Source organism: Delphinapterus leucas, chromosome 8 (assembly GCF_059928025.1).
Source record: "Delphinapterus leucas isolate spDelLeu-1000000601 "Yukka" chromosome 8, BTC_Dleu_Yukka2, whole genome shotgun sequence".
NCBI classification, from domain to species: Eukaryota; Metazoa; Chordata; class Mammalia; order Artiodactyla; family Monodontidae; genus Delphinapterus; species Delphinapterus leucas.
In genome coordinates this window covers 57,138,459-57,161,115 of record NC_143136.1, presented here as the reverse complement: position 1 = coordinate 57,161,115, position 22,657 = coordinate 57,138,459, and the positions used below count along the sequence as shown (strand labels likewise).

The 22,657-nt window shown below is 51.7% G+C and overlaps 1 protein-coding gene across 1 annotated transcript; it reads left to right on the top strand.

The window, feature by feature from the left end:
- The first annotated feature begins 612 nt into the window (after positions 1-612).
- HOXD4 (homeobox D4) lies at positions 613-21,688 on the top strand. The gene is made up of 4 exons (XM_022570092.3): positions 613-1,385; positions 11,927-11,952; positions 14,136-16,357; positions 16,893-21,688. The coding sequence occupies exons 3-4, from the start codon at positions 15,937-15,939 to the stop codon at positions 17,237-17,239; spliced, it is 768 nt and encodes a 255-aa protein (XP_022425800.1). The 5' UTR covers positions 613-1,385; positions 11,927-11,952; positions 14,136-15,936; the 3' UTR covers positions 17,240-21,688.
- The last annotated feature ends 969 nt before the right edge of the window (positions 21,689-22,657 follow it).

Genomic DNA, 22,657 nt, shown 5'->3' with positions numbered 1-22,657 from the left:
AGAGGGGCTACAATTAATTCCATGTAAATGAGAATTGCACTTAGGGGAGACTTAAACAAGGGGTTTCAGAGGGAATCCAAAAATATTGCCTTTCCTCTAACCCAGGACTGTTCAGGAAGATGTTTCTGCTGAGAAAAAGGATAGGCATTGGGGGTTCAAACTGTTATTTTGGAGAAGTTGACAAGTACATAAAACCATTTCCAGTCTTTGAGCTGGTTGGCAATTCTACCGCAGAAACTGGAAGAAATGGGAGGGACCCCAATTTATGTAGGAGAGGGTTGGTGTGGGGAGAGCACATTTTCTTGGCCTGCAGAGCCCAGGTTTTCTGCGCAAGGTCAGACGGGCTGGCTTGCCTGGAGATGAGAGGGGCAAAAACCGAAAGTGCTTGTCTCCTCTTTCAGAGCGGCCTTTTGGTGAGGTAAGGGGAGGGGAAACCAAGTGAGGGGAGAGTTGGAGGGGTGACCGCCAGGATCACCTCCCCAAGTGAGCGCGGGGGGCAGCACACCGCACTCATTCTCCCTGTAACACAGCGCCCAATGAGCAGAGGTCTCAAGCCAAACCACCAAAAAAATAAATAAAAGGAAAAGAATTCCTAGAAAAAGGAACCGTGAAGGCAAGAAAGGCAGAGAGAGCAGTGGAGAGGGACTTAGAGGAAGAAAGAGGAGAGGAGGGAGGGAGGGAGGGAGGGAGGAAGAGGAGGAGGAGGAGGAGGGGGAGGAAGGAGAGGAGAAAAACAGAAGAGGGAAGAGGAGAGAGAAAGAGAGGAAAAACATGGCGCTTGCGAGCTGTATGTGCAAAATCCGCAAGGAATTGCAGTAAATTCCTTTTTGTTTGAAGAAAATTTACAACTTGGTAATAGACCTTTTTATGACCTATTTGCGGTCGTCATTGGCTGCGGCTGGTCATGTGCAGGCTCCGCTCGCCTTCACGGCCTTTTTCCTGATTTCCCAGGCGAATTTCCCCCCGCATTCTGCCTTCCTAGAGCCTCACCCCCTCTTTTTCTAACCTTTGTCTCCGCAGAGGTGGGCTCCAGTCGCCGGCTGTGGGATTGCGGGGTCCGCGGCGGTCTCGGCTCCCGCCCGGCGCCCAACTTGGCCCCGCCGCTCCTTCGCCCCGGTCGCGCCGCTGCCGCCCCCGGAGCCGGTGGGGAGCCCGGCAGGCGGGAGAGCCCGGAAGGAATCCGGGGCGCCGAGGCCCCGGCCGGCGCCGACACCGCCCGCCGGGAGCAGCCGGCCTGCTCTGGGTGACCGAGCCGCGCGGTTCCGACGCGGCTCCTTCTCTAACATGAGCGGGTCCCTGCCGCGCAGAGCGCGCGTAGCCCGGCAGCGCCTAGTGGATTACAGCAGCCGCCCCGGCCGACCGCCGCCTCCAGCCCGGCACCTCCGGTAAGAGCCGTCCCCTCCACGCGCCCCCAGCGCTGCCACCGAGAAGCTCGAGGCGCCCACCCGTTTGGGCAGCTCGGAGATCCCTGCCCGACCCCTCCCCATCCCCGGGACCTGGGAGTGGCTGCCTGCGCCCCCTGCCCCAGATCACTCCATCTCTGAGCGGGCGTCCCCTGGGGCCCCGGGTGGGGTCCAGCTGAGCTCAGAAGTCGAAGGGAAGCCCTATTTCCTCTGGAGATTATGGGAGGTGGATAGCGGCATAGATGGAGAGCCCCTCGGTCCCCACCCTGGGAAGAGTGTGCAGATGCTTCCTGGATGTGTCAGCTTTGCTGGAGGGTCACTAAAGGCACTGTGTAGTATAGAGCAGTGTTTTGCGGTTTGTCTGTGGTCAGAGGTACCTGGGAGGCTAACAGGTGTGTTTTGAGGGTTGGAGCTTGGGGGTGGGGTGGATTCTGTGTATCCAGGATGTGCTTGGTTTGTTAACCTAGGCTTTGATGAGTGATGCTAATTTCTAGGGTTTATGGTTTATTGGGCCTTGTATATGAGATGGAATTTTAAATATTAACTGCTTCTCTAGTTCTTAGATAATTTTTGTAACAATTCAAGAAAGGTTCCTCACACATCTAATAATCTGTCAGGTGAATTTGGATTATTCTATGCCACAAAATGGATGCATGTTTTGAGAGGTAGTAGTATCAGAAAATCTGGTGCAGGTCTTGGGGAAAAACCAAGAGACATTTCAGAAATTCGAAGCATGTCTAAGTTCAGACATCGCGTGTGTTTCTTGTTTGCCGGATTGGGAAAAGAGTAGATATTTTGCTCTCTAAATGTACTGTCGTGGTGTGTGTGTGTTGCCTACGAATAAATATTATATAGCAACATTTCCAACTCTACTTCAAAATTACTGGACCAAAATATCTATGAGTCAAAAGAAAATTGTTTGCAGAAAAAAATGCTATTTTCTCCCACGGATTTTGAACGGCACTTGAGGATGCAGTTCTCAAATCCTATTGCCTATTCTCTCGTGGACACGTTGTGAAATGTTAAAACCTTTGGGACAATCTGCCGCATTGCGCATGAGGTTGACCTGCGCGCGGCGGAGTATCGTTTTTTCAACCACCCAGAGGAAAACCCTAACATTTTAATGTTCTCCCAAATATTCCAGTGTAACCGTGTTGGCCGTAAAAGCATTTCTGAACAATAAATGACATCTTTGTAGAAAGGTATTTTTAGTAATTAACGACGGAATCATGCGAGTTTCAAAATGGAGGGCCACGATTAGTGGTCAGTTGACGTCTAGCAGAATTGTTGTGGATCACTATGATCACTAACAAATTAGAAACTCAGTGATTTTTAAATCTGGAACGTCTGTATTTTGTAAATATTTCTCTATTACGGTACTGCTGAGATCATTCTTTCATATTGGTTTAGAGCATTACCTACTGAAAAGCAGGGCCCTGGTCAGGAGCTCACAAGGCCCTCCCCTGGCAACTCCAGAGCCTAAGGAGCCCCTAGGTTGCCTGAAAGCTCGGTGCGGGTGGGGATGAGTTGTGGCCATGATGGCCAAGCCCTTGTGTTCAGAGCTTCAGTCGCCTTTCCCTGGGTTCGATGGCTGAGCGCGCCCAAGTGACTGAGAACCTGGGCGGGCTGCAGGTCCGATTACGCAGCAGAGGGTGACGTCATGGGCAGATATGGAGGACTAGGGGGCTCTTTGTAAGTCCCGTGGTAGCATTAAGAGTTTAAATGGTCAATTGCATTAAGACCTTAAATGGTCAATTGCATCTAAGGGAATAAATAATCTGCAAATCACGTTTGAACGCAGGCCATTTAGTCCAAGAGGAACTAGTTAACGCTTTTGCCACTGCCAGAAATGCCCCCACTGTCCCGGTTAACCCAATTTTTAAAAAATTAAACGAAACTAAAAAAAAACCACTTGGACCCTAGGACCTCACAAGTTGGGGAGTGTAACTCTCAGCGTCCTTGGGCCGAACCTCTATCCCTTTGTACATCAGGGAGCCGGTGGCACGTCCGGGCCTTAGTGTCTAAGGTCAGGCAGTGAGCTGGGCTTGGGCTCTCCGGCAGGACCAGAAAAAAGCTCGTTGTTATAAATGTGGTCAAGCACCAGGGCTGAAAACCAAACGTATTTTCCTGTCAGATGCTCCTCCAAATAAATATATTTCGCCAGAATTCTGTTTTCCGAGCTCGAGAAGCAGGGGAAGGAACAAAGACAGTATTTCACTCTGGACTGGCAGGCAGCTGTTAGAGGTATTTACGGCCTTGCCGCAGTGCGGCCGCCGGACAGGGCACGCGGGGGCACCGGAAGCCGGGGAGAAGCCACCAAGAACTCGGAATTCCTATTTAAGTCCAATTTAGGGCCACTTTTCCGGAATTGGTGTGAATAGATACCCTCTTTCTAGGAACTGGTCCCTTAGACTTCATAGTTGTGCAGACTGAGGGAGAAGTTGTGCTCTCTGAACGTAAGGTGGTTCTCCCCCACCCCGCCTTGATTAACGACTTGGGAGAAGGCGTGCACTAGATGTGAAACTGCTGATCCAAACGAAAACCTTGAGAGGGTTCACCGGCAACATGGCGATTTTGCTGGTTTGGCGCAACAGGGCTTGCAGATCAGAAGGGACGTTTGAGGTTTTTAACACAGGTTTTCCTGAAAAAGTATGTTTCCTGCCTCTATAAGATGGGGCGTCCAAGCGCTTCTGCAGGTAGGCGCAGAAGCAGTGCGCGGTGCCTCACACCGCCCAGCACTGCGCACAGCTACCGCACAGCTCAGTGCCCCGAAGCGCCTGCCTTGCCCGCTTGCCCAGCGTCCGGCGCATGTGCAATGAAATAGCCCAGCCTGGGGATCCAACCAGCAAAGCACGGAAGGGGGGAGGGGGCGAGTGGACTCAGAGCAGGAAGATATAACCCGATCTCTCCAACTCCTCCCTCAGGATTCGCCACTCATCTTTACTTTATTCCAATATATAGACTAAATATAGTCAAACATCTTGCCCTTGACTACGTTATTTTCAATCATCTTGACTCACCACCCCACCCCAATTTAAATCTGTACTTTAGAAACAGTCTGCAAATGCGAGCTAGTGGCCAAAAGGAAACCAAATCTTCTTTCAAGGTGTTAAAATAAGCACTCACACATACATTTTTTTAACACCTTAAAAGAAGATATATATATATATATATATATACGTGTGTGTGTGTGTGTGTGTGTGTATGTGTATATATATATCTTATCCTTGGGGAAGTGTATAGATTTTCTTCAGCCTGGTGTTTCTGCTTTGGGAAAAGGCCTTTCCTCTTGGCGCCTGTTCAAACCGCCAAACTTCAGGCCAATCCTTCAGCCGGACCATTCCCAGATCTTGTTACGCCAGCGCAGCACGTTCGAGGGCTCTGTGGGGACCACTGGCTCAGCAGAGAGCGGTCAAACAATAAATAAATAAACGGACAAACTGGAGGGCTTTTCCGCCTGGACTCGCCTAATTAATGGAGGATGCACGCTCCTGGGCCGCGAGCTTGTTGTCAGTGCTGCGGCGGGAGGCGGCCTCAGAGCCCTCTCAACTCCTTCTGACCGCCCCAGGGGACAGGAGGACCAGCTCGCAGCCTCTGGCGCGGGAAGACCTCCGCCCGCGCGAAGAAGCCCGGGCGTCGGGTTTCCGGGGCTGGCGCAGTCCCCCTGCTCTGCTGTCTGGCGCCTTGTCCAGGAGGAGGCGCTGTAGGACAAGCGTCCTGTGGGCTACGGAGGCGCGGGGGATGTCCCGGGCGCCAGCGGGCTGGGGGAGGGGAGGACACGTGACCCCGCCCCTCCGCCTCCGCCCCCGCCTCCGCCTGCTAGGAGAGTGTTTTCCGCCTGCGAGGAGAGTTGGCGGTGCTGCGCCTACACTCAGGGGCTGCTTCCCGAGCAGAGGCAGCCCAGAGTCCCGGGAGCCAGAAGGCAGGTTCGGGGGTGGCGGGCCACCTCAGTTCCTCTGCCTTCCCGGAGGGGGCGCGATTTTCGCGCCCTGGGCTCCTAAGAGCAGGAAGAGTTAGGGTCCGGTGGTGGGGCAAGCTGCGCCCAATCCCAACCAGCCCCCTCATTTGGGCTGCTATTCTTGCCACTTTCCTTTCCCGTAATTCCTGGTACCTAGAACCGGCAGCCTTGAAAAGCCGAGCGTTTAGCCCCTCCTCCCTCAAGCTGACAGGCCTCGCCCTGGCTCACCTAGAACAAGGCCTGCGCCCTGGGACTCCCTCGGGCCTGCCTCGAGGTTCTGAGATACCGGGTGAATCCCACTGACTGTGCGGCTTGAGAACAACGCAGGTGCTCCTCTCTCCCCTTTTCCACACCACCCATACACTCTTCTTTCCCCATTGCGCCCATTTCAGGCCTTTGGTGGGCTCCATGGGGTATTGCATCAGCTGTGACACCCAACATAAACGACTGGCTCAGATCCAACCCCACTGTTCCTCGTTGCCTCCTGGCAGCACAGTCTTTTGCCTCCCTCTTTTCCCTACTTTAGGGCAGTGATTCTTAATGAAGGCCTGCATTCAAACCTCTTGTTTATAATGAAGGTTCCTGTGTTTCATGCCATACTTACTGAATCAGAATGTCCAGAACCTGCAGTTTGTAAACACTGTCCACCATGGCAGTTAGGACGTACGCTTATGTTTGAGAACTGGCCAAGGGTATCTCCTGGTTCTTCTATGGTTCTTTGGTCTCCAGAGGCCAAGTTCTCTCTACCGTTCAGCAACAGCCATTCCCCTAGGTTTGGGGGCTCCCTCCTTAATTAGGTTTTCTAATGTCACTACCCCATAAGCTGACTAGTTGCTCCCATATAGGGAAGGAGACATTGATCCCTTGCTAACTTGGAGATTTTTTCAAAGAGGCGAGTAGGTTCTGGGTACAGACCTGCCTTCTTTCAAATCTTTATCACTTACCTGCTGTGTGACTTTAGGCAAGTAGGGCAAATTCTCTGGGCTTGTTTCCTCATTTAGAAAGTAGGGATAATAAGAGTACCTTCAAATGTTGTTATGAGGATTTTTACTTACGTAGCACTACTATATGCCCAGCACTATTCTAACTACTTTACATACATTAACTCACTGATTAAGCACTTAAAAGTTTTTTTTTTTGCACAAGCCAAACATTCAGTACCTGTTTCGACCACATATTGAATAACAAGCATTCAATAGGAGTTCTTATCATCACTATCCTTTTTCTGTTCAGTAATCAGGCCTAGACTTTTAGAGCTGAAAGAGACTGGTTCACTCACCTAATCCTTGAATTGTACAGAGAAGACAGGACGAGTTTTCGTCACAGGATAACATGGATCTGGGACTTTTCCTTTTGCTGTAGTGGGCCTCATAGACCCCACTCCCTTGGGTCTCAGTATCTGGCCCCTTCCTACAGGTAGACTTCAGGGCCAAACCTAGGAGGAAAGTGCCCCTAGCTCCTCAGTGGGCAGATGTCAGGTAAGGGAGGCTTCACACCCACACAGGCACATCTGTGACTCCTACAGAAGGCTCAGGCCTTACCACAGAGCAGGCCCTACTTTCCACCTTCTGGAGTCACCTTCTCCACCACCACCCATCAGTCACACCCACTAGGCCAAGCATCCTCTTTTACAGCCCCAGGGCAAGTACCCTCTTTTCAGTCTCTTGAAAGCTGGGACAGGGTGGGAAAGCAAAAGGCCAGTGAGCAACAGCAAAGGAGGCAAGGAGTGCCCAACTCCCCCTTAATCTGCTTGTGTTCCAAGATCTGGGCTCCAGGACCGTGGCTGAGCCACAGCTCCAAACTTGGGCCACAGTGATGTCAAGGTGTGTCTTAAAGAGGCCTATGCCCCCCAAATCTCCATCAGCCCTTCCAATTTTTTAGATTATTTATATCTTTTAAAAATAATTATATGTATACTATTTCAGGCTATAACCCACACATATGCACGCACACACACACACACACACACACACACACCCTGCAACCAGGTTCTACGCCTTAGTCCTGGCCTCCATGACTTCTGACTGTAGACTTTTTGTAAGAGGGCCTGCGCAACCCTTGGTCAAGCTGCTTCTCTTGGCTTAACCAGTAGTCCACCTGGGTCAGATTTTCTGTCCAAACCCACCTAGTCTCTTCTGCTATCAACCATGTCGGGCAGAGTTTGGCCCATGAAACCGGGCAGTGCTGTAGCCACCCAGCCACCTCCATCTTCTGTGCCATCTACCCTCTATTCTTGGTTCTCAAAGGACTTAGGTGACCCCCCAGATCCTGCTTTTCTTGGGACTGCTGGAGCCTTTTCCAATCTCTGGCCCTGCCATCGGAGATCCTGCCCGAGAGCCTGTTCTTTTGGATGGCACATCTCACTGTTAGAGTGGTTCCCTCTGGGGTCACCTTTCCTTCCCAGAGGACACCAAGGCAGAGCTCCAATGAACAGACTCCATTTAGGGGGGAGGGGCGGGGGTAGCAGGAGAAGTAGTCCTCTTTCAGTGATGGGATATAATGCCAGGAATATGGAATTATATTTCTCTCCTGCTTGGGACTCCCTGTTCAGCCCTTTTCTGGCTCTACCGCCAGGCTGTGTCCCTAAGTGCCAGGCCTGGCAGTCTTTCTTTATCTGCCCCCAGCCTAGGGAGTTCATCCAAAGTCCCATCCCCACCTATCCTGGTTGTGCAGACAGTTTAAGGGAAGAGTTCAGTACCACTTCTGGGCAAGAGGCCTCTTGAAAATCAAGGTCAGGATATTCTTTCCTGGGCCACATAGCAAGGGCCCTTAGGGTGGCAGAGAGTGGACCTCAATACATCTGGAGTGCAGCTGACGCCTCTTGGGGCCCCTTCAGTCTCTCCTCCTTCCTGCGAGCGGCTCTGGCATCTGGGTTCCTTCAGGGAACCCTAGCTCATGGAAGCTCTCTGAGCAGGAATTCCCAGGACTGGCTTTTTCCAGCCCAGTGAGGAAGGACAGTGTCCAGAGTCTCAATTTACCCAGAAACCAAATTCCTTACAGGTTTTTAAGAAGGCCCCCACCCCACCTCTTCTCCCCGACCTCTTCTTCAGGACTGTTACCACCACCATTGAAAGTCCTTGGAAAAACCCCAACAAATTGGCCCAAAGTAGTCTTCTGTTCTCCCTGGTGCTTAGCCTTCCTACTAGACAGAGTTTGCTCTTCCCCATCTGCACTCTGTCATTCATCTACAGAAGCCCAGCATTGAGGGCAGGGGCCAAGGAAGATTGGAGGGAGGTAGACACTTTCTCCTTTAATCATGTCGCCTGGCTGTCCTAAGACTAGAAAGTAATTGAAGTTGTCTGCCTCAGTGTCTTCCTTTCTTTTCTCCTTTTCCCCTACGCATAGCTAGTTACTTTGCTGTTATTATCTAAATGTACAGAGTATACTATATAGTTTTATTCTTAAGAAAGCCACAGTGAATACTGCAGGCAAGTCCCAGTTACCATCCTTTATCACCATTCATTCAAAAAGTATCTACTGAGCCCTGAGTAGGTGTCAGTTTCAAACACCATTCTCTCAGCCTGGTCTTCTCTTTACATGGCCCCTCCCCCATAAAAAGCTCATAACAATTGCCTAGAATGTCATAGGTCCTTTGATTCATCCTCTTTTATTAACTTAAGGAAAAATAAAGAAGGCTTTTCCCAGCCCCTCAAACTTTTGTTATTTTTTACAGTGGATTAACGGGGGCTTGTCTTGAAGCTGCTCGCCTAGTGCTAATAGAGTCAGAAAACATTTTTTTTAAGGATTGATCTTTACTCATATTTTAAAAACAGATGCTACCAACTGTAAAAGAAAAAGGTACTCCTAAGCGGCTAATGGCATGGGGAGGGAAGAAACAGATGCCATACAGTCCGGGCTAATAGCCCCCTGCTTTCTAGCCAGTGAAAGTGAAATCAAGAAATGGGTTTAGAAATGCACAGAGAATGGGTGGAAATTAGGATGCAAAGAGATTTTTGTGGAAAGGAGTCTCTTTCACAGGCTTGATGGGTTTGCTGATGAGAACTTTTACAACTGAATTTGATTTAGAAATCATAGACATATATGTGCTCTACAAAGCTACACAGAACACCCATTCTTTTAATCGGAATAGTAAAAATCATACGTTTTCACACTGGTAGCAACTCTGCCAGGCTATGGAAGGATGTTGGGTGTCAATTCTCTTTTCACTCACTCCCCTTGGTGGGAGCTGGGGGCGTCTTCCCCACCCCCGCCTACCTCAGGCATAGCGTGGCACATTCTACTCCATGGATCAGTGCTCGGGCCCAAGCTCCTTCTCTTGGCTTTCACAGCAGGAGAGCCCGCTGCCTCCCCCTCTCTTAGGCTCTCCCTCTGGTGCTGGTGGAAGGGTAAGGGGTGGGGGAGAGAGAGGATCCCACCCAGGTTTGGACTCCTAAGCCCTGTGGTTGGGACACTATGGGACTGGGGACATCTGACTTCCTGGGCTTGGGTTCCTTGAGAGCCTCATTTACTTCCTCACACCCTGTCCCCTTCACACCAGGGCTGCTTTTATTGTTTTATAACCTTCTTTAGAGCTTCAGTCGCCAAAGATGCCGATGGGGCTATTCTCCACTTTCTCACTTTACCAAACCCCAAGTCTTGCTGTTTTAAGCAGTTTGGTCACTTGCAAAGGCTTTCCTTCCAGATCTAAGCAAATTATAGAAACCCCTAGGCATGTGGCTACCTTCAACTTTCGCTGAGCTCATTCGCAACAATACAGAGCCAAGTGTTAACTCCAGCTGCCCCCCCACCCCCCAAGCCCACCCAGCATCTCCCCAACCACCCTTTTCTTATTGAAGCTAAAACAAAATCCCAAATAACTTCTGGTATAAGCAAGTAAGAAGTGGCCTTTGGCTTTCCTCTTTATTTACCACATCCAAAGCTAAAAAATGATTGAAATAAAGGAGTGGATGGTACTCACAGCGGATACAGCCAAAGAATCATAAGACATGCCCATCAACCAGCCTTTTCCAAATAGCACTATCTCCCAGTTTCAATAGACATCCCTGAAAAGATGCTATTTGAAAAGCCTGGGGTATTGATATGAATATGACTCCCCCCTTGCATCCTAGATATTTGGAACTATTTAAATGTGAGGGAACAGTTGCAGTGAACCTTTATTTAGTGAATAAAAGTTTAAAGCGGAAGGTTATTTATGGTTCTGCCAGAGATGGAACCTGAGTGGCTATTTACGAACACGTGATCCCAATAAACTTTGTTTTATGGCTTGAGAGTTGACAAGCCAAAATATAATTCCCACCATAAATTAGGTTAAGAGCATACAAGTGCAGATGGTTGGTTCCTGAAGCAGCAATAGAAAAGTGAGAGGCTCCAGCTAGCGCCGGGCGCAGGAGACAGGTCTGCTCCCAGCTCCCCTGCCCACTAGGAGAGAAAACCAGTAAGTCACTTATTACTTTTTCCAGGACAACTCCAGGGGTGGGGGATTTCTCTGCCCCATCTTTTCCACCTGGTGTGGGGCGAAGTCCCCTGGAAGTTAATTTTAATTTTAGCTTAAACCTAAATCAAGAAATAGGATGGAAATCCTGGTTTTCTTCTCTCCCTTCTAGACATAGAAAGTTAGGAATTGAGGGCTCCCACCTCACAAGAGGGACTTTCTGTCTCTCTCCTCCTCCTAATGGGGCATCCGCTTCTGAAGTGGAATAAAACGGGTAGTCTAGGTGGACAGAGAGAAAGGATAAGGATGGAGATGGCTCTGCCTTTGTGATTTCTCAGAGAAGACTGCCATCCCAGAATAAAACTAGAGGAGACTGAAAACTTAAAGCTGGACACCAGCCCCTGTGAGGATCACTGCTTTGTAAGATCGCTTTGTGGGTCCTCCAGCAAAAATGCTGACGAAATGATGTCATATCCATAGAGCTGGATAAGAGTCTAAAGCATTGCCATTTACCTTTAAACCCATCGGTTTTCCTCTTCCTTGATTATCATTTGGGTCCTCATTTCCCTTGGAAATTGCTCTTTGTTTTGAATTAGAGCAGAAGTGGGAAGGCAAGTCCTAGCCTTGTCTGGTACTTCTTTGGGAAGGAAAAGACAGTTTTAGGGGAGCGCTGGTTGGAGCTGGGGAATTTGAAACCAATCTGAAATTGGAAAAGGGGTCTGAGTTGCTCCTAGCGCGAGACAGACGGGGAGCTGGGGCTGGGGACAGATGCAGCGGCTAACCCCCTCCCCAGTGGACCTGCGCCCACCCCGCCGATTGTGCAGAAGAAAACACACAAAGGCCCGTTTTCTCCTCGCTTCCCGTTTTCCCACGGGGAGACCCTGTTACAGACAGCCTGAGTCGGGCCAAGCAAAAAGTAAGGTTTTGCTCAAGGGGTGCATAGAGTGGGGGAGGTGATGGGGGCCATACTCTCCTACCTCGTGGGTCTGCCCTTGAGCACTGCAGTCTCCCGCTCCGCGCGCGGAGAACTTGGCGCAGTTCCTGGGGGCGGGCGTCCGAAGCAGGAGGGAGGTCTGGGTATTGGCGGGGTGTCTGGGCCTTGTCATTTTTCTGTGTATCATCTATCTTTATTATCCTGTGGAATTTAAGTGACCCCCGTTTTCATTGCAACAGGTTCGGGACCGTGAGAAACCGCCGCTGTAAGTACCTTCCCGTTTCTTCCGAATCGAGAAGGGGCGGTATTGATAACTGGGGTGGTAGGGGCGAAGGGCCGCGCCAGGGGAGTGGGCGGGTGGAAGAGCAGCCCTGCCTCCCCAGGCCTGACTGTGAGAGGGGAGCTCGAGCTGGAGGTGGAGGATCTAAGTTGGACTCTTGGAAAAATTTTCTGGGGCCTGGTTTACAGTCACCTAAAGTAAGGGAACGGGCCGCGGCCTCTCGCCCTTGTCTCCTTGGACCTCCCTGGACTTTCCCGGCCTTCCCAGGCCTCCCCAGCTCGCACAGGTGCAGCTCCGCCGCAGCGAACGCGTCTGTGAAGAGCTTGCAGCTAATTAGCAGCCCGCCCTATTAACAAGTCGCGGCGAGCATCGCTTTCTGCTCGAATCAACCTGCTGAACACCCAGGCAGCGCTATCCCCCTTTGCCGCCCAGCCCAGCTCAACCCGGTTCAGCCTGGAACAACCTTCTCTAGTTTTTTGTAAAAAGAAAACAAACAAAAAAACCGCAACCCTCTGTGGCTGCGGGTGTGTGGGGTTGGCCGGCTTCCGGGAAGGGCTGCGAATTCTGAGCTTTACGTGGAAGTCCCTCCTCCCCCCTCCCTAGGCCCCAGCCCCAGCCGCGGCGGTTTAGGCCCTGGGTTGGGGAACTGCGGCCGAGCGAGGAGGGAGGGATACGGCCCTTCTAGTTCACCTCTGCTTCTCTATAACTGCAATTTGAGAATTTCTGCGCCTGAGCCGCTAGCGTTGCAGGCAGACGTGGCGGGGGTGGTGGTGCGGGGGGGGCAGAGATTTTTGGGGTCTTGGGCCTGGAAGTTTGGATCTTTCTGAGTTGCATATGCCGCAGAAGACAGGTACATTTCTGAGGAGGCCTGTGAAATCTCCAGGAAGGCTCTCTCATTAAGATGATGGTAGTGGGGAGAGAATCAAGGAAAGACCAGTGGCCCCTCCCTCATGCAAAACGGAGCTGATTTTATTTTCATAGGAGATGGAATGTGCGAAGATGTTAGGAACCAGGCACCCTCCCTCCCTGGTGAGACATCCTCTCTCTAGGGTCCGGGAAGCTAAGGCTTGGCTCTGGGCCAGGTTTCTGCCCTCCAGGCTGGGCAGCCTAATCGACTCCATGGGGGCTGTGCCCACCCCCCAGGAGTGGAGGTTCCGCCCAGTACATAGTTCACCTCTATGAATCAGGCTGTCTCAAGTGAAACAGGGCTCAGGGCTCCAGGCTGGAAAATCCAGTGTCCCCAGGAACTCCTGGTCTTGCCCTCTTCCTGAGGCTGCCCTGGCTCTGGGTGCTTATCTCTGTGGATGCTCCTTGCTTGCAAACCCACGATCAGCACCCTGTAGCTGAACACAGCACAAAAAGCCGGAGACATCAAAAGCATTTGTATGGGCAGTTGAGCGGGAGGTGAATATTTAACGCTTTTGTTCATCAATAACTCATTGGCTTTGACCTGTCTGAACAAGTTGAGCAATAAGGTGAAATGCAGGTCACAGCGTCTAACAAATATGAAAATGTGTATGTACCCTCACCCGGCTCCCCACCTGTCCCAGCAGGCTCCCCCAATTTGTCTGGATAAAGCCTAGGCCCAAGGTCCCCAGGAAGGCAGGTGTGTGGGAGCTCTTGGCATTAGAGAAAGTTGGGGGGAGCCCCCCTGGGACAAGGGGGCTGGGTGTGGGGCAGCCTCAGAGCTCTTGTTAGAATTGGCACCCAGGATATCCCTACAAAATAGCCAAAGCACTGGAACCAGAGGATGGCGGTGGGGGAGTGAGCAGGGAGCGTGCACAGTGCAGAGCAGGAGAAGCCAGCCAATTTTGCCAGGCAGAGGGGGGCTCCACCGCACCAGGCCCAGGTTGAGGCTTGAAAATAATTTTTGAATCATGAGGGTAAAATCAAAACAATCAAAAAAATTTAAACACCTCTAGCCTACAGTCAGGGATCCAAAAGCCCCACCCGAGCCCGGGCATCCCTCTGCCCCTGAAACCCATCCGGGCCCTGAGTGCTCTTGGTGCCCTGAAGCGAGGGGTGAGCCCTGGACTGCGCTGGGGCGGGCACAACTCGTGAACTTTTGTACTCTTGTGTGCTGCTGTCGGCAAAGCAAAAATAATGAAACTTTGTGATATGTTTGTAAATGATTTCGAGTGACCCCTTGCCCTGCCCTTCACCATTAGTGCGCCGGCCCCTGCGCCAGCCCCAGCCCAGGGCAGCTCGGTGCCTGCAAGCAGCGCCTGCCTCGGGGTCTGCAGCAGCAGCCGGACGGAGAAGCCAGCCGGGCTCAGGGCCCTGGAAGGTAAATGCGCGACTTCTTGGAGAACTAGCTTTGTCAGACAACCTGGCTTGCCCTGACAGTGGGCAGAAGAATGAGCAGAGGATATTCCCTCTTGCCTCTTTTTTTTCTGCCATTGAGGGCATTTGCTCCTTTCTGGAAAATACCACTTGCTAAGGGAGTGGGGGTTATGTGGATCCAGAGAGGGGGGTAATAAAGCCGCCATTTCTGGGATGGATTATTTTTCTTCTTTTCTTTCTTTCTTAAGAAGACTGTCCTGACTCCTTGGCTGCTTGGTAACCCCGGCCCTGGTACAAGGATGGGGAACTCATTGCTGCAAATTGCCACCAAGCGCTTCAGGCTACCTGAACCATCTCTGAAAGGCAGGGTGGCTGCGTTGGGCTGGTGGCGGCTCCGAGGAAGAGGCGGGGGCTGGCAACAGTCTGGGTACTCGCTCTGGGTGGAACCCGGAGGTAGTAACGTTGTCTATATATACCCTGTAGAACCGAATTTGTGTGGTATCCACATAGTCACAGATTCGATTCTAGGGGAATATATGGTCGATGCAAAAACTTCACATTTCTCCGCAATAGCCAGAATTAGAACTGGAGGCCAGAGGCAGCCGGCGGGTCAGTCGCCTCTTTCTGTTTTATTACTTTGGACTCCAGGAGGATTGTCTGAGCCTGGTGACATAGAGCAGCCTTCTCCTGGAGAAGCTCCTCACCTTTAAACAGGGCCCCCTGTGTAAAACCCTAATTGGTTGCATGAACGCAGGGCCAGAGGGTTAGGTTTGGGGGCACTGGGGAGCAAGGTGGGAGTCCAGGTCGCCCCAGCCCCAGGTCTGCCCTCCAGGGGCATAAAGTTGGAGGGTGCCCAATGAAGGGCCTCATTGGCCGTTACTGCCATGTGAGAAGAAGGTGAGCTGGGCAGAAGGAGTTTAGGGTCCTTTGGGGTCCATTTGGGTGAGCTGGGGGTGCCCTCACCACCTTCCTGGGCTACCCTTCAGCTGCCCTGGCTAGAGCATCACGGGGGCTTCTTGCCATACCAGCAAGGGCCAAGATTTGGCTGGAAACACCCCGGCCTCGAAGAAAGCTTGGCAGTTACTCATTGCCTAATTTGATTCAGGCCAGCCAGATTGTAGTAACTTTTGGGTGACCCTGATGAAGACAAAGCCGGGATTCGGCCTTTGTATGGCAGAGTCCCCGCTCCGCAGGCTGGGCGGGCGGGAGTCCTGCCTGCCTGGGGTTCTCTGCCCAACTCAGAAGCCACCTCTTCCGCCCACTTTTTGATGCCATGCACCCTGACAGATATGAGGACTCCTTCCCCCTTGAACTGTGCCCATTTTGGGGGGCTGATTACAGGCGGGGTGAGTGGCGGGGGCACTGGAGGTTAGCAAAGTCAGTGGCAGACAAAAGCTGGGGTTACCTGTGGGGAATGAGGATGCTGGGATTAGAACTACTTTAACATCTGGCAGGGGCCCTCAAATGTGCCACGGCAAGTCACTTGATTACACGTATGTTATTTAGTTAAATTTGTGAAAATTATGAGATGCTCACCAACCCGGTGATAAACTCACTCCCTCGCTATTGGCTGGTCTGGTCACATGGCCACCAACTTTATTCAGTTGACAGCAAGTAGGAGGGCCCTATGGAAGGAGAAAAAAAGACAACACGAGAAAAATTAGTATTTTCTACCTTCTGAAATTAATGGCCATGAGTTCGTATATGGTGAACTCCAAGTATGTGGACCCCAAGTTTCCTCCGTGCGAGGAATATTTGCAGGGTGGCTACCTAGGCGAGCAGGGCGCTGACTACTACGGCGGCGGCGCGCAGGGGGCCGACTTCCAGCCCCCGGGGCTCTACCCACGGCCCGACTTCGGTGAGCAGACCTTCGGAGGCGGCGGCCCCGGGCCCGGCTCGGCACTGCCCACGCGGGGTCACGGGCAAGAAGCCGGCGGCCCCAGCGGCCACTACGGTGCCCCGGGAGAGCCGTGCCCCGCGCCCCCGCCCCTGCCCGGCTCCCGGGCCTGCAGCCAGCCGGGCGGCCCCAAGCAGCCGCCCCCTGGGACGGCCCTCAAGCAGCCGGCCGTGGTCTACCCGTGGATGAAGAAGGTGCACGTGAATTCCGGTAAGGCACGGGCCCAGGACCTCTCAGTCTCCACCCCAGCCCGGCGGCCTGGGCCCCGCGAGGGGGTGCGAGTGGGTGGGGGCGTGTGGGGCTTCAATGGGCGCCGCAATTACTCTCTCCATAAATTTTTATAGCCGAGGGAGCAGGCCGGGACCATGTGGCTGGCTGCTTGGCTCTGGGCGCAAAAGGGGGTGGAGATGGGGGTGGGGTGGGGGAGGACTCCATTTTCAGAGCGGAGGGAACGCGGTGGAAGAGGGGATTTCCAAAATGCCTGGGAATGCTGGAGCGGGAGGTGGGCTGGGGAGATGGGGGCACTTTTGGGGATCCCCGCCCAGGAGCCCAGGGGAGCAGGTGGGTCCGAGGGGTTGGGTGGGAGTTAGAGTGTGCGCCTGGGAGGGTGGGCGGGCGAGAGGCAGGGAGTGGGCCAGGAGCGCGCGGGGAGGGCCCGGGCCTCGGGGCGCGCCAGGAAGTGAGCGGCTGTGGCCTAATCCGAGGCCGGGCGCTGACCTGAGTGTTCGGTCTGCTTGTCTCGCAGTGAACCCCAACTACACCGGCGGGGAGCCCAAGAGGTCCCGGACGGCCTACACCCGGCAGCAAGTCCTAGAACTGGAAAAGGAATTTCATTTTAACAGGTATCTGACGCGGCGCCGTCGGATTGAAATCGCTCACACCCTGTGTCTTTCCGAGCGCCAGATCAAGATCTGGTTCCAGAACCGGAGGATGAAGTGGAAAAAAGATCACAAGCTGCCCAACACGAAAGGCAGGTCCTCGTCGTCGTCGTCTTCATCCTCCTCCTCCTCCTCTTGCTCCTCCTCAGCTGCCCCTGGCCAGCATTTGCAGCCGCTGGCCAAGGACCACCACACGGACCTGACGACCTTATAGAAGTGGGGACCCTGGGCCCATCCCTCCCTGAGCTCCCGGCTGAGCCGAAGCTGCGGGGGCAGGCCGGGCCTGCTGTCACCTCCCTGGGCTCTAAGGTACTGTAGGGTGGACCTGGGACAGGCAGGCCTACCTCGGACTAGGTTAGCACCCTGCCCGAGGGTAGCCCCTCCCTGGAGCGGGGATGGGGGTCGGGGGGGGCGGGATTCTCTCTCTAAGTATATTATCAAATGGCAGGAGCTACTGAGAACATAAAACCTTGGCGAGTCATTAAACTCCTGAAAATCTCCGCTGTTGGATTTTGAATTTGCAAATGAAGGTTGGATGCTTTATCCCAGTGTGAATTTGAACATCCTCCCCGCCCCCCCCCCGCCCCTCCAGGGATCTTTGTGGTTTCATAATGTGGGCGTGTTGAGGCAGAAGGCTGGCCACCCTTGCGCTAGGTGCTTTCAGTGGAAGCAGGAGGGCTGGGCCAGGATTTCTGAACTTTCTGGGTTGTCTGTATAATTTCCAGTGTGAAAAAAAATTTTTTTTGCTCCCAGTGGCCCCATGCCCAAAGAAATGAGTCTAAGAAGGAAGTGCAAACGGGTTGTTGTATGTTTAGATTATATTTCCTTAAGTATTTATTTGTTGGGGAATTGGGGTGCAGAAATAACTGACATCTTATTGCCAAAAAACTTACCATGGTGAAAGGGGCTGGGTTTCAGGGAGCAGAATCAAGAGATGCGTGGACTTACTTCTGGCTGTAACCGGCATTTTGAACTCCACCCCCTCCCCACTCCCCGGAAATGTGTGTAGGGGGCCCTTAACCCTTCTAGAGGGAAGCAAAGGATCCACTCAAAGTTGAGTTCCTGAAAATATATTTCCACATGTGCTTTTCTCAGCACTGTGCTTACAACCAGTTCTGGGTGATTAAAGGAAAGGGAAAAAAGAAAGAAACAAATGGTCCAACATTTTCCTTCTGGGGAAAGAAAACAAAACCTCTGTGTTCTGGGTCATTAGATAATGACTGAATTTTCTGTTCCAACTGGATTCCAAATGTCCCCAAATACCCCATATAGCAGTATTTTATAGGCATTGGTGTATGGCCTGCCTATATGAGAGAGGGAATGTGCATTGGGGAGAAAGTGGGAAGGTGAGGAAGTCTTGCTGTAAAAAATGAAAGAAAAACTAATTGAATCTAGAAGTCCACGAAAGTTGGTCTTAGGGTTTTTTCCCTAAGTTTTAATTTTTTAAAAAACAAATCTAAGGAAGTTTTCCTCAACCCATTAATTAGCAGAATTTGTGAAAGTATAAAAGTTTTCAGGCCCTCTCCTCTCCCTTGCCTTGAGAATAGTGGTTTAAAAACAATCGCTCTCAAACAACAGGAGAGATGTTCTTTAGTCATTTTTCTTATGCCTTGCCTGGGAAGGGTTCAAAGCTCACTTTTCTAAAATGTTGACCCTTAAGGATAAGGGAAAGAGTCAAAGGTAATGGCCAGAGTTCATAGACTCAAATGAAACAAGGCTTCAGAAAATTAAACCGCAAAGCCTCGGGCTCCAAAAAGAAACCCCTGGTTGTAGCTACTGAAAAGTCACAAAAGTGGGGAGGGAGAGGGGGCGAGCTTGAAAAGGAGATTCAGAATTGGGGCTATTTTTTCAGTGCTTGAGAACACTTTAGAAGATTTCAGAGGTAATTTTTAAAATATATTTAAGTGTAGGGGGAAAAAGACTTTCTCTACAGGCATATTCTTTGGTTCTGTGTCTCCTGAGAGCTGAGGGCAGGTATTCACTGGAGTCCCTAGGCTGAAATTCCACGTCTCTAAAGTGTCTTCCAAGCCTTGCTCTTTTGTATTAGACCCTAGGGACAGCTCTTTGTTCCTCCTTGGGGTGAGCCTGGCTCTCAGACTTGCACATGGCAATACTTGAATATCGCCACGTCGGGATATTAAAGATGGATATTCCTGCATTATTCGCATCATTGTTTCTATGACAAAAAGCACAGAGTTCATACATAGTCAAGACGTCTTTTTTCTGATGCCCTCACGTTGAGAAGCTGAAAAGGTATTTTACTGAAGTTCGGCTAAATTACAGAATCAGGTTCATCCAGAGGACAAATTTTCTATTCGATTAGCTGTATTTCAGCCAGGAGGACTGACCTCTAAACCCTTAACCTTTTGGACTCTAACTACCCTTCTCTTCTTTTTTTCCCCCTCGAACATGGAGAGCAGTCTTTGGATGTAGGATTTGAAAAGGGCCGCTATCCTTAGGCAAGTTGGAAGGTTGCTCAGATTCTTTCCTAAAACCCGAATCTGTGAATACATTGAACCTTCTCCTTGGGAGGGGGTAATATATATTTTCACAACATCCAACTACATATGTATTGCAAAGATTATTATATAGATTTCCCCCTTCCCAGAAGTTCAGGTTACTCACTCCAGCTTCAGACCAAATGCCAAACTACTTAACTGCCTTCACCCCTGCCCCAGAGGAAAGCCAAGAGGCATGTTTTGATGAAGAAAACCCAAGGTCCTTCTTAAAAATAGCCCCACTACTTTGGAAAGTAACTTAATCAGAGAAACAACTTGTTTGTTTATAAGTCTCACTTCTCCTTCTCCTCTTCTAGGGATTGTCTTTTGAAATGTTAATGGAGCCTGGATGGCCCAGAGGGCGGCCCTCAACCCTGAGGTCCCAATCGGACCCCAGCGTCCATTTGGGCCCACAGGAGTGGGGCAGGGAAGAAGCAGGGCCCCCCAGTCACCTAGGGCAGGGAAGGAAATGAGTTTCCATCTGGGAACGTACTCTGGAGAAACCTAGATGTAGGAAGCCTCAGTGCCCATTTGCTTTTATTTGTTTCCAGTTTGTTCCCCCAAATATGAGCCAGAAGTGTTTGTTTTGAGTTTTTTCAATGGTATGTTGGGGTCGTGACTGGGGGGAGTGAAGTGTTTGGCGAGGACATTGCTCCTCAGACTCCCATCTCACTTTGTCCATTGCAGCCTTTTGTTGGGCGATGACATTGTCAGTCAGCCCCATGGTGTCTGTTCACACAAGATGCTTTTTTAATAGAATTGACCAATGTTTTGCTGCCACTGATTAAAGTATTATTTATACTAATTGTTGCCTGTAGTTTTGATGTAATTCATTGATCTATATTTGAAATAATAAAAGGTGTAGCGAAATCTCCCTCCTGTTTGGTGCCTCCACAGAAGCATTCTTCATTAGGTCTTCTAAAAGCTAACATCCAATATAAACAATTTATTATTTTCTGTAATGTGCCTGATGTGTGAAGGTTAAACTGTGTAAGCCTTAGCAGTTCTACCATTTTCCCCCTCCCCCATACCTACACTCCCAATTTGGCCATCATATGTTGTGAGAATTGGGAAGCCTAAGGCTGGATTCAGGCTGCAGCGGGGTGGACATTATTTTTTAAAAGGAAAATAAGTACCTTCCCGGGCTAAAAGGAGGCTCCAGTTTGGCTCTCAGCATGGCCCGGATCAGCCCCAGGCCCCCTCGGTCTCTCTTTGTGACATGGTGGGTGAGAGAGATCTCCTGGACCCCCAACTCTGAGGGCGTGTCTGGTGCTGGGTTCTGGGCCAACCTGGGGCTGGCGGGTGGCTGCTCGGATCTCACCCCTCTGGCCTCCAATCTTGGGCTCCTTCTACTTCTCCCGTGCTGTTCAGCCCCACCGGGGCCTCCAGCACCTGCCCCTCCTCCCCCGAGTGCCCCCTCCGCCCTCCAGACCACAATAAACACTCCCCACTATAAAAAGTGGCGTGTGCTGTTTTTTTCACGAGGGCTTTTCTCGTCTTGGCTTCGCCTTGAGGAGGGGGCCAAGACAGGAGTCCCAAAATAGATGGGAGGGGGCCTTACTCGCGACAGGAAATGAGCAGAATGCATAAAATCAGACATGTGTCCTTAATATATGGAAGGGCTCGCCTCAGACGCGTGGACATGTGTATTTATAAGTGCGCAGACAGAAGTTTAAATATTCAGACACATTTTATGATTGTTCTCTGCCCGTCTTCTGGTTAATGGCTCCTCCTGTGCCCACCAATACATCAGTACGGTTGTGTGTATTGAATCGCGGGCAGGGATGAGGAGGAAGCGAGTGCACAGCTGAGCCCGCCGGAGTACAGTACAGTAAATCGGGACCCTCGGCAGGCTGCGCTTCCCGCGCGCCCGCCATGTTGGGGAGCCCTCCCTGCCCCCCGCGCCGGGCTGGGCGGCCGGGGCTCGCCGCCAGCCGGGGGAGGGCCTTTCATAACCCGGAGAATTTTCAAAGTGCGAGGAAGATGATAAGAATAGATTTCTACAAGTCCCGACCACGTGATTGGTGAAATAATTAATTCAGCACGTCCCTTAAGAAACACGGAGTCGTCATTAATCTGCCACGCAAAGGGCTCTCTCCGACTTGGAAAGTGCAGGGATCCCAAGAATATCACCCGCCGAGGGGGGCCGTGCGGCGCCCCCAGCCCTCCACCCTCGGCCCCAGGCGGCGGGCGCGGGAGCGCGGCCGGCAGGTAAATATTTTCGCGACTTTTATTTATTCTGATTTAAATCCTTAATGAACTTAGCTGTCAGGCCACTGACAAATAGTTCCCTTTGCTTCCTGATTTGGAACCGTGCGCCGGCGAGAAGTTGTTAGTGGCTTGGATGGTGACCTTTGGTTCAGCAAAGCTTTGCACTTATGAAAAATTACTGAGAGCCGCCGAGTGTGTGTGTGTGTGTGTGTGTGAGAGCGAGCGAGCGAGAGAGAGAGAGAGGGTGTGTGAGGGTGTGCGAGGGTGTGCGGGGGGCGAGGGTGCGCGCGGGCTGCTCAGAGGCGACAGGAGTAGTAAAAACCCGCCCGGCTGGGGGACGCGCCTGGCGCACGCGGGCCGAGGTTGCTCGGTCGCCTGTGTCTACCGGGAACAATGGTCGCTGTCACGGCATCTGCTGCCTATTCTTAAACCGGTGAGAAAAGGCCTCGGCCCTCTTTTCAAGCGAGGGTCGTAAATTTTTCTTTGCGTCATAATGGAAGGCTATAAAATCGAGTTGAAATTTTACCCCAGGCAGGTTTCAACCAACAGATAATGATTTCCGAGTTGCTTGTCCCACTACCCACCCACGCACCCACGCTCTGCTGCTTCTGTCACCCCAGCAAGGAGTTTGCCCCTCTTCCCCTCGATTTTTGTATCTTTAATTTGGGGAGATCTAAAATAAAGACAGGGAGAAGTCCCCGCCGCCCGAGGAATGGGAGACCCTGGGGTGAAGGGAAGAAGCCTCGGGGGAAGGGAAACGGGGTTGGGGGAGAAGAGGCCAGGGTGAGAGGCAGGAGCTGTCTCTCCCGCTGGCTCCAGTTTCAGCCTTTTTTCTCCTGCACTCCAAGGAGCTGCGAGGTCCCACGGACCACTCCACTCCCACCCCCTTACCCCACCCCTAGCTTGCCGGAGATCTGTGCTGG